This window comes from Lactuca serriola, chromosome 6 (genome assembly GCF_051521515.1).
Source record: "Lactuca serriola cultivar US96UC23 chromosome 6, Lser_US96UC23_V15, whole genome shotgun sequence".
Classification (NCBI taxonomy): Eukaryota; Viridiplantae; Streptophyta; class Magnoliopsida; order Asterales; family Asteraceae; genus Lactuca; species Lactuca serriola.
Window position 1 is genome coordinate 105,712,295 of NC_136413.1, and position 12,407 is coordinate 105,724,701.

General features: G+C 35.4%; 1 protein-coding gene across 1 annotated transcript; it reads right to left on the reverse strand.

The window, feature by feature from the left end:
* Window positions 1–11,707: 11,707 nt before the first annotated feature.
* On the reverse strand, window positions 11,708–12,055 carry LOC145060058 (uncharacterized). Its single transcript, XM_079007786.1, has one exon. The coding sequence runs from the start codon at window positions 12,053–12,055 to the stop codon at window positions 11,708–11,710; it is 348 nt and encodes a 115-aa protein (XP_078863912.1).
* Between the last annotated feature and the right edge of the window lie 352 nt (window positions 12,056–12,407).

A 12,407-nucleotide genomic window follows, 5' to 3' on the forward strand; every position in this document is an offset into this window, starting at 1 on the left:
AACATCTTAGACCTTTACAAGCCTAACCATGACAGTTTTGATTCATATCTACTTCCAACATATGACCGACTGTGGATGGTTTGAATAACTTAGTCATTCTGGAAGAATAACCTAGTTTATTCTGGAAGTCAAAACATGCAAAATGAAACACAAAAATAATTGAATCCAATATGGTATCAAAACCTATGAACATAAATAAAACACCTTTTATTTATCACCATATGATTACACATTATTCACTGTATACTGTTTCAGCTATCAACTTTATTCTTGAATTAAAAACAATAGTTGTCCCATGCTCCAAGCATGTACACTATGTTTTCTAAACACTAGTCATGTCATACACCAAGTATGCATACTATGTTTGTCTATGATCATTACTTTGTGAAATAGATCAATTGAACATAACTACAATGATCCTCTTTTCACAGTCCCAAATCCTTACTGCAAATGCAAAAATTCCAAATTCATGCGATTTACTGAAATCTGTTAGATTCTAAACTTATATGCATTGATCCTCTTGTAATGATTATGCACAAAGTCACAAGGACTTGAAAACAAACATTACAAAGTATTCCAAAGGAGATCAACTCCTTGGAAACATCCTTCTTGCATTAAGTTTCCTTAATCTTACATAGATTGAAAATTCTAACTTTGAAACATTTCCAGATTCATTTTGACTATCACTTCTGAACAAGAGTTGCCTCCTTACAGATTATGTCAATATGGTCCTTCCAGAATTATCACTATACTTCCAACTGTCCTTGAGCACCCAATCTTTGGTAAACCTTAGATTGTCCTCAACAATTGATTAATCCTTTTAGTCATATCCAATTCTAGACCTTTTCCCTTCTTAATGCCCCAGGCATTTGGAAAATTTTAGAAAGGATGAATATAGCACATGTAATCGATCCTATATCCGAAGCATATGGGACACGATTCATGATGTCTCGCATAAAGACTAAACCAATCTTTTGCTATAACATTTCCATTTCTATTTGCCAAGTTCTCATAATTCAGATTATGAAAAAGGATGTCGTAATCATAATTGAATTTTAGAACGCAAATAATGGACCCATATACAGAATTTTCTTATGTTGAGCCATTCCAACATAAAATTCATATATATATATCCTTGACTAAATACGATTAAAACCTCAATCTAAGCTTTTAGATTTGAGATGAAGTATAATTTCCTCTCCCTTAATTATAGCAAAACAACTCTTTCCCAATTGAAACTTTTGTTTTCTATAATTAACATTGCTAACTTGCAATACTTATCATAATTATCATGCTCCCACTAACATGATGATTATTAGCATGACACTTATGCTCCCACTAGTTTTGACATGTACTCAGAAATTAACTGAATTTCTTACCAAAGTTCAGATTTCTGATACTAGATTGTTTTGATAAAACTTTATCAAAATCATACACCTTTCCATAGATAGCTCATAGGTGTGTCTAAACAATTATGAAGAGGGATGTCGTAATCATAATGGTTAGACCTTTTTGCCACTTCTCACAAGTACAGGTTAGTGTGCCAGTTAACCACACATGCTCCACTAACGACTTTGAGAATGCAAATATCGCAATTGCTATCTAGCTAAAATCTACTTAGTGAAAGTGTTTCCTCACCATCATTTTCATGAATCGGAGAGAAACCTTATGACACTTAGATTTTTATGGTGTATGAGTTCCTACCCATATGAATTTGTCAAAACCATAATCACAAGACAAGGATAATGACAAATCCAAACTCATATGGATTGAACTCAATCTTAATTTCTTGCCACCTAGCAGCTCAAGGGCCTACTATTTCTTCCAAGTTTTTGTTCAACCAATTGAGAACTCTAAAAACTCATATGCAAAGCCAACTTTAACTGGAATGGGCACAGAATATGTCAACATGATAGGTTATAAACCTCAAGTCGTGTGCTAGTGAAGAACTTCAGGTTTTATTCTTGATTAGTTCTTGAGACTTTCAAGACCTTTAAGACTCCCACTGTCCTCTTGACCTATAAGACTCCCTTATCAAACATCCAAGAGATAGTGCGGATTCTAATCAACTTCACACAATTGGCCTTAGTTGGTCTTTGTTTTATCCAAAACATCACAACTTACCAATTTCAAATGTACAAGAGTACAAAACTTTTACTCTTACATTTGACAAGTGTTTTAAACCTTCTTTAAGACATATCACTCAAATTACAATCTTAGAGTATGACTCTAAGACTTGTATTGGAACGAAGTATGACTCATCTCCTTGATTTAACCATTTCAACAATTCAAGTTCCTCTTCTTAGTCATAAGAATGCACTAAGATTTCCTTAGAGAACTAATTTTGATATGGTTTCTTAATCATTAAAATGATCACAAAAACTAATACTAAAGTACTCTCCCATCTTTTCAGATTTGAGAAACTTTTATCCTTCTCCCTAATTTGATTCTTCTTATTCGCTCTGCCATACTTTGGAACCTTTTCCAATGTCTCAGAGTTACACTTAATCTTGTAAGTATAACCATATTTACTGAGCTTCAGTAAATTATGACGAATAATCTTATCGATCTTTTGTGGTGGACTTAATCAGTGCACAAGAATGTGTACTCGATCCCTTAGTCCGTTACTTGACTCACACATCCATGTGAACAAGTAGTTAGTCTTAATTTTCCAATACTTGAAAGTTCTCATTCATCATGCTATACAACTTGCATGATTCCAAGTTCCGGTCCAATTGAAGCTTGGGTGATGAGAATCTTTCCTTATTTGGTAAATTTAGACATTACCACATATGACAAAATCAATTTCGTATTTCCACTCTTGCTATCAAATCTTATAAGCAACAAAAATTTTAACCAAATGCCATTGTAAGGATATTTTAAAATAAATAAAATATAAAATTTCCTTTTATTTTAAAAACTTTGCAGAAAAACTTATCCTTACAATCTATATGAAAACTTGTTGTTATCTATTCCTAAGCAAAATATCATAACTCCTAAGAAGTAGCCCGAGAATCCGATCTTCAAACTATGCGATAGAAATCCATCTACGCGATCAGATTTAGCATATTCTTTCTTTAAGTTTCTTTACTTTTCTTTGATTCTTAAAACATCAACATGTGACCCGGTCACATCATATATCAAGAATCTCAGAATAGAAACTTAGCAGAGTTAGATAGTGGACTTTACCTGAAGTAGAGTCAAACATATTGACTTTAACACCCTTAGGTAAATTGGCAGCTTCGCAACCAATTCCCCTTACTTTGGCAATATAAACATATGGACCCTTTGGTAATGGTACACGGGACTATCATAGACTTAGCTTTTCTCTTTACCATTTGGTCAACCGAGTTGACTATGGCCGATCCCTTACCATTGGGAAGAGAGAGCTTTATTGGATATCCAATGTCATCATTGTCAATGTCCATAAAGTTTTAGGAAGTTGATCTTAGCAAATAGATAAGATCATTAAGGGTCTTGTCTTAGTTTGTTTCATAAAAGTCCCAAAGGAGCTCACTATGTGACTTAGAAAGTGATTGAACCACCAGCTTTCTCAACACTTTGACACCCAACTCTCCCAACTTGTTAGTATGTGACTACATCTCCAAGATATGATCACATCTAGACCTTGCCTTGCCAATAGGGCTTGAGTGACCTTGAACTTGTGGGTTAGGGAGAATAATTGGAGGAGGTGAAAGAAGTATGATTTCCATGGGACATCATATTCATTTAGGAAAGCTTGTTTTGAAGAGATTTGGGAAGATCATAAATGTCTAAACCAGACATCTTTTTGGGAGATATTCAAGATTGTTGATTTAAATTCGTTAATATAACACCCAATATGAAATATTAAGGCTAGGACCCAACACACTACTTATATAACTTGGAAGAGGGATGCCGTAATCCAAGCTATAAAATATTTGAAGGTAGGTGAACGACGATTCACCAATTTCGACCACGAAAACGAAATATATATTATTAGGTTTTAATTGGTTTTTGAAACTCCTAGATCTTTGAGATTCATTGAACTATTCAATGGCATGTTTCAATCTCGAGTGTTCCCTTCAAGTTTTGTGACTGGGATGCCGAGGATCACAAAACAAGGTGTGAAGTAACCATGCAAATTACTTGGTACCCTTAAGTGTTTACCCCTCAATCGATGTGCCGGTTAACCACACACGCTCCATCGATACTATGATAAACATTAAGTTACCCTTTGCCTACCTTGTTAAATACGAGTTAGTGTGCCGGTTAACCACACACGCTCCACTAACCGACTTAAACAAAGTGCAAAGTGTAATTTCATGGATTAGCACCTTATTCACATTTTCCTAAGTAACTAAGATTGGGTATTTATAAGAGTTTAGTTACTTAGTATTTATCATTAATACTTTTAATGAAGGGAGAATTCTAGTCCTTGTCCTACCCCTTCGGCTAACGACCCTCCACAGGTCAAGGAAGCGGTGGGTGAGAGTGGACACCCATTAAACTGCCATTTTATAGGCAGTAACCTTATACCCCCCTTATAGACTGGCTTCGTGAATGAGGCCTACTAACGGTAAGACTGACTTTACTCTTATACATATATATATATATATATATATATATATATATATATTATTAACTTATAATATTATAAAGTATAAGGGTTGAATTTTAACTTTTAAAATTCTAAGGGCTAACTTGGAATTAAAGTATTCATGGGCAAAACTTTACAAATTCCAAAACTTGAGGGAAAGTTTTGAAACTATTCAAAACTCTTGTATTTTCATAACTTATGAGTTTAATTATAGTTTTAAAAACTTTAATGAAGTGACTCTTGAACATCCATAACTTGAGGACAAGTTATGGAGTCATAAAACAATTTAATGAGGAAAAAGACTCTTCATTTTGTAACCTATGGCAACTTTTATGAGTTTTATCATTCATAAATGTGACTTATAAGTTACATAAACACATTTTATGAACTTCTTTTAGATTAATTTGGATTAAAACCAACTATCACATAATTTTATTCATTAATCTAAATTCACTCATAAAACAAGGTAACACAAAAAACTTTTGGTGATCCATAACTTATTCTTAAGTTATGGAATCCTTTAAAGCATTAACACCAAATTTTGTAACTCCATAAAAACTTTCAATCAATTTTTTGTAAAACCTTTTCATATCCATAACTTATGGAGGTTTCAAAAAATAAAACTCTTTAGATCAAACTTTTAAAACTAATAAAATAATCATATCATTTTATCTTTTATTAAATTTGACATAATTCAACTCATAAAGCAAATTATTCAAATAATTAGTTTTTCACAAGAACAAGTAATTATCATAAAATTTGACAAACTTCATGTTTTTTTTTCCCTTTTTTTTCAACTTTGAAAATAAAATATTTGCATCAATATAACAGAAAACAACTCGTGGCTCTGATACCGTTGTTGGGTTTTGAGCATTCTAACACTCCTAAGTGTACATGCAACCCTAAATACCTTGGATCTATGTTTTCTCTATTATACATGTAAATATGAACTTCCAAGGTATTATCCTAATCTAGCATACAAAACAATGAATATAACAAGATAGAATACATACCTGGTTGATGTAGAAAGTCTTCATGAAGCTTTAGTGCCTAGTGCCCCAAGTGTGACTCCTCAAATGGTTCACACAACACCAAATACACTTGGAATAACTTGAGAGAAACTTGAACACTCCTTGAAATCGTCTAGCCCTCACACTCACACATAGTGCCCGATTTCTTGAGCCATGGGATTCTTTTATATGGTGTCTATTAGGGTTACACCATGTAACTCATGACTTTACCCATTCCTTATGCTCCATGGATTTTAACCTCCATGGAGCATCCATGGGTCACCCCATGGACTTAGTCCAACATAAGGAATCTTGGATCACAAGCCCACATATATAAGAATGAATGATTTACACAATCAACCCATATATTTAATTAGTCTCCTTTTGATCACTTAATTAATTCCAAATTAATTCTTGATCAATACTAATTAAATAACCTTAATAATATATTAGAACTTATAATATATTAACAAACCTTAAGTGTTATTTCTCTCATTTTAGTCTATCCAAATGCATGATGTCATGCAACCCAAACGGACCATGCCTGGTTGGGTCAAGTCTTACCAATTATAGTTATGGACATAGACATTAATCCAAAAGTAGCCCCGTGATCAATACTTCATACTTGTATTTCGTTATTAGTTGCATTGAACTAATTTCTTAGGGTAGGATGTCCCCCTATGGAGATTTTAGTATGATCCCAAGGCCTACACCTCTAAAGTTGGATGCTCCATCTGTAAAGAGTATCCCCGTGTCTTCTTCTTCTTGAAGTCATTAGATTTCTAACTCTACCTTAGGTTGTAGATCATCACTAAAATCAACCACAAAATCTGCTAATGCTTGTGAATTTAGTAAGGATCTTGGCTCATATTTGATCTCATATGTGGTGAGCTTTATTGACCACTTAGTCATTCTACCAAACATTTCTAGTTTTCTCATGACATTCTTAATAAGATAGTGAGTTTCGACATGTATAGTATGAATTTCAAAATAATGTTTTAATTTGGTAGAAGTTGTAACTAGTGCAAGTAATAGTTTTTCAAGGAGAGAGTACCTGGTTTCAGGATCCAAAAGACTATTACTAAAATAGTAAATAGGTTGTTGTTCTCCATCAAGATCCTTGTCCAGAACAACACTTACATCATCCGAAGATACTGAAAGATGTAGGAGGAGTGCTTCCCCATTTGAAGATCCTTGGCCAGGACTCGCTTCTATTCCTCTCTTGGTGACCATGTAACTATTTCGGTCAAAAAATGAACGAACTAAGATCGACCAAAGTGTATGAGAGGTTGTGATGTTCAGAATAAACCAAGTACGAAATGTAAATCAAAGTAACACAAGTTGTTTGCTTGGAAAGCCCTTGATCCTTTCTAGGATCTTCGGCATAAAACCTTGGGAGGTGATAATGATCACCTTCCTTGATGATTTTATTGATTGAAATGATTGATTACAGAGAAAATGTAAAGAGTTTGAGTACAAATGGTATTGTTCTGCTAAGTCTCATGTGTAGTGTGATGAATACAAGTGATTTATATAGTCAAAAGACAATAACAAGAACTCAAAAAATTCAGGGGACCTCCGAGATTAACTTATAGACGTTACATGACTTGGTCTTCCTGGTCTTTTGCATGGTTGTGACGAATATTCGTTGACAATGAGACATTGACTGGTTATTTCTACAGATGTGAGAAAGATAATAGAATATATAACCATTATAAATATTAGAAAAATAATTGTCAGGAGCTTGAAGTATATTTGGAATCCTGAGATTCAAGGATCTTGAGGTTTGAGGATCCCTAGGCTTAAGGATCTTATTGTAGTTATGAGATCCTAGCCCTAATAATTAGACCTGACAAATGTGTCGTGTCGTGTCAAGACATTAAACGGTTTGAAAGGGCATGACCCAAACCCAACCCGTTTAATTATTGTGGCGTGCCGTGTCAACCTGTTTATTTTCGTGTCAGGTTTTGGGTTAAGGTTTAGACCTTGTAAATATGTTGTGTCATGTCGGGTTGAAATATTTTAAAGGTTGGAAAGTAGGAGTTGTGTAGGCAAAAAGGAAAAAGTGAAACATTGGAGTTATGAGATGGAATGACAAAATTTATAGTAGGTTTAGAAGGAAAAATGAAAAGACTTAAAGTTGGGGAGCAAAAGGGATAGGTGGTGAGGATGACTAAAATTAAGTAAATTTGAAAATTTGAATATTACTTCTAATTCTTGAGTTTTACCCACTACAAGTCTATAACATATAATATATTTATAAAAATATGAACTTTATTATAGATAATATATAATTAAACGAGTCATATTTGAGTCATCTTCGAGTTGAAAGTCTTGACCCTAACCCTACCCGTTTAATTATCGTGTCATGTCGTGTCAACCCATTTACATAAACGTGTCGAAATCTCTGATCCTAACCCACTAATTTCGTGTCGGGTTTTCATGTCATGTCATGTTTTTCCAGGTCTACTAACAATTTCCCCCAAATGATTCCTGCTAAATATCTTGTAGTTAGTTTGCTAAAATTCAAAGGGATAGTTTAAAAATAAAAAGAAATAAATATGATAAGGGGTTTTGAATTTTAAATCTTAACAGTTAGGATTTATCTGTTCAAGAACCATCATAATCGGTCTAATCGTTCTTTCTCTTTCTTCCGCTATTAGCATAAACAGAGGCAATCGATTAGGGCTATTCCCCTGCTCGTCTTTTAGCTTTCATCTACGAGTTTACCAGTCGTCTTTGAAGGTATGCTTCTCTCTTCTTCCTCTTAATTTTCGTCTTACTAAAAATTGGCAAGAAAATGATCGTATCTCGTAAGGACACCCTGGCTCCTTCTAAGGATGATTTTATCGACCAAAGGATCTTATCATACGAGGAGATATGTTCTTTTGACGAGGATGATATTAAATCATTGAAAACAGTCGGCACTTTTTCCAATGAAGTTGTCTTCAAACCCTTTGATCCAAAACACCAACCAGATTTCGCTTCCTCTTCTTGGGTCTGCTTTCCCGGATACCCCTTTGGGTTGGCTCTGAAATATCCCTTTTTTGGGATCATCTCCCAGTTCTTTGAAGTTACCCAAACCTATTATATCCAATCCATGCCCGTCGTATGGAGAATCTTGTTTTGGATAGAGAAGTTGAACCAATCCAAATATCTAGATATAGGTTTAGCTGAGTTGGCTCATGTGTATGATCTTACTACCTTTGGGAACCCCCGTTTAGTTTTTGGGCTCAAACCCCACAAATCTCCTCTTTTCTAAAAACGAAACATAATGACGGTGCGTGGAAGGAGAAATACTTCTTTGTGATATGAGATTTGATTCAAGGAGGGGATTCCCTACCGAAGACCTAGGTAAAAAAGGTTAGGAGTAACTTTCCCTTATACCGAGGATCCTGGAATTCACCTTTCATTATTTTGTTTGATCTTTTGCAGCTTTCAAGTTTGAAGAATTCATTCCTATTGCCAAGGATACTGAAGAGAAAATAGAGAAGCTCTTCGTTGTTTCTGCAGCCAATAAGTCCTTCAGGTTAGATTGTTCTAGTTTCCAAGAAGGTTCATCCACCACTGCATCAATGTCTACTGGTAAGATCCCTTGTATTTTCTATGGTAGTTTAGCATCGATGAGGATCCTGAATTAATAAGAATCCTATATTGATGAGGATCTTATGTGGCATGCAGGATCCAAGGCTATTCGTTCCAATGCTCGATTCACTCTTTCTGATCTTGAAGATGATGTGTCTAGCGGATTGATCATAGCCAAGAGGGAGAAAGTAGTCATGCCTCTTCCTCTCAAGAGATCTCTCATTAATCTTACTGTGAAGACCCCTAGCGCCCGTAAGAGGAAGACTTCAGAAGCCACATATCTAAACTTGGAGAATCTTGGAGCCGAAGATGCATTTCAAAAACTGCTTTCCTTTTCTCAAGCCGTAAGTGTTCGAGTGACATTAGTTTTAGGTTTCTACTTGTTTTTACAAACGTCGTGTTTATTTCAGGTTTCTACTCACGTTTCACAATTAGTGGTTGATGTAATGATCCGGGCTGAGGAGGCATAGCGGGTCCTAAAGGAATGAGAGAAGCAGTGGAAGGCGACGAATGAAGATCTCTTCAAGAGGATCGAGTCGTTGATCAAATAGAAGGCTGAGAAGGAGGAGGTGCACATCCTAGAAATCGAGGAGGTTATTGTTGATGCAAAGGCAAGTGTTGCGGTGGTAATTTGGGAGGCCAAGATCAAGTTGGCAGACGATCTTGAGAAATCAGGATCTTAGAATGTAGTTGGATGGCGCGAGGCACTAGCCAAAATAACTGGCAAACCTATCACCGCTGCTGAGGATCCTATGTCAAATCCTGTAGAGGGGGGGGGGGAGGAGAATGATGCGGCCGATGATGATGAGGTTAGGCCTGCAAGAAACTAATCTAAGTAGTTTTTCGTTACATTAGTAAAGTATTACAATTAACTTTTTGTTAGGTTAGTTTGCAACCCCTTTTTAATGCAATGGTTGTATTTCCCTTTCATATTTCTTTCTTGATCATCCTGCATGACTGGTATGGTACTGAGATCCTTAAATAACTAGGATCCTAAAAAACTTGGTTCCTACAAATAACCCTAAGGTAAAACTATTTTAGTAAATCATCTTTAATAAGTAACCCCTTTTAAACTTAAAAATTGGAGGTCTGGTAACCAAATAATCTTTGTTTGGGATCTTGATATGTTTGGGGTCCTTAAACTTTACTTAGAAAAATTGTAGAGTTTCTAAAAAATAAGGACAAATAGAACCTGGCGATCTTTTGACTTAGGAAAAATTTTGAAGTTGTGACTTCTCTTTCTCCGTATAATCCTGATGCTATTATGTGAAAGGATCTTTACTTTAGAAGTCGGTTGGGAAGGATCTTTATTTGACTTCATCTTAGAAAACTTTAGGAAATATCCCTTATTGAAATTATCTTCAACTTGAGGAAAGTCTTTGTATGTTGATACTACAGATCTTGTTTACTTTCTGGTTAGTATACCATCTTCGGATAATATGCTAATGTGATGACCTTATAACAAGTCCCTAGGGAAAATTCCAATGTTAATGTTGCAAACCTTAATGAATTACTGGGGAAAATCCTAAATCGTATGATGACATAAAAATTTTATAAACTTTATGTATTTTCTATAGAAGACCCCAACTTGAGATAACATGTAGATGTTATAAACCTTAGGGGTTTTCTGGGGAAGATCCCATCTTAAGATAACATGTAAATGTTATTAGCCTTAGGAATTTGCTGGGGAAGATCCCAACTTAAGAAAACATGTAAATTTTATTAACCTTAGATTCAAACTTTAGGATCTTAACATACGTCCAGAAATAAGAGGGTTTCCAAGTCACTAAAGCATGAAATGATCCCCTTATTCACATCCCATAGTTAGATAATGTGTGTCCAAGCGAGGTGTATAAACCTTAACTCATGTGAAAAAGGTAATTAACTCTTTAAACCTTAGAGGGTATTAAGTACCTTATTCGTAGGAGGGATTATCAGTCTCTATTCTTTGGAGATTCACATTGTGAATTGTATGATCTTTGCAGTCATGGGACTCTTATGTGACAGTGGTCCTTCGAATTCATCTGTTAAGATCCTTGGAGGTTAGGATCCTTAAGTATCGGGATCCTTAAGTGTCAGTATGCTTAGGCGTCGGGATCCTTAAGCATCAGGATCCTTAAACATCAGGATCCTTCAGCCCCTATGTGTAGCAAACATTAGCTAGGGGGCATTAGCCTAGCTAACGCCCCTCCGATGCTTAAGTTAGTAATGATATTTGAAGAGAATAAATAAAATAAAAGATAAAAGATAAATAGTGTGCGTACCTTAAGTGTATTGGGAAATAATTGACCTTACTTACATAAAATAGATGTATCGCATTCCAGGATCTTGGTAAGATATTTCCATCTAGGTTGGCTAACCAATATGCCCCGTTTCCTACTTCGGCATCTATGAGATATGGTCCTTCCCATTTAGGTGCTAGTTTACCTGCATTAGGATCCGTGGTATTTTGGAATGTTTTCCTTAGTACCAAGTCTCCTACATGGAATCTTCTTACTTTTATGTTTTTATTGTATGCCTTGGTGATCCTCTGTTAATGAGCAGTAATACGAATCTTTGCAAGATCCTTAAGTTCATCTATAGTGTTAAGATCCTGGGCCAGGATCCTGTTGTTGTCCTCCTGGTTTTGAAGTAGGTATCTTGATGTTGGGATCACCATTTTCGTGGGAATCATTTCTTCTGTTCTAAACACCAATGAGTATGGGGTTTGGCACGTAGCTACCTTGGAAGTGGTCCTATCTATCCATAGTAAGAAAGGAAGTTCTTCTGCCCATCTTCTTTTCTTCTCATCCAGCCTTTTCTTCAAGTTGTTGATTATAATTTTATTGATGGATTTTGCTTGGCCGTTGGCTTTAGGGTGGACAGGAGTAGACATCACCATCTTGATTCCCCAGCTTGTGCAAAAATCCCTTGTCCTTTTACTTATGAATTAGGATCCATATTCGCATACAATTTCATCAAGGATCCCAAATATGGTCAAGATGTTACATTTTATGAAGGAAACTACCTCTTTGTCTCTTACTTGGACAAAGGCTTCGGCTTCTATCCATTTTGAGAAGTAATCATTCATCGCTAGCATGAAGAACTTTCCTTTGGGGGCTACTGGCAATTTCCCACTATATCCATCCCCCATTTCATGAATGGACAAGGGGAGATGATAGGATGTAGATGTTCTGCCAGTTGGTGTAGGATGTTGCTATGTATTTGACAAGCATCACACTTCTGGGCATGAA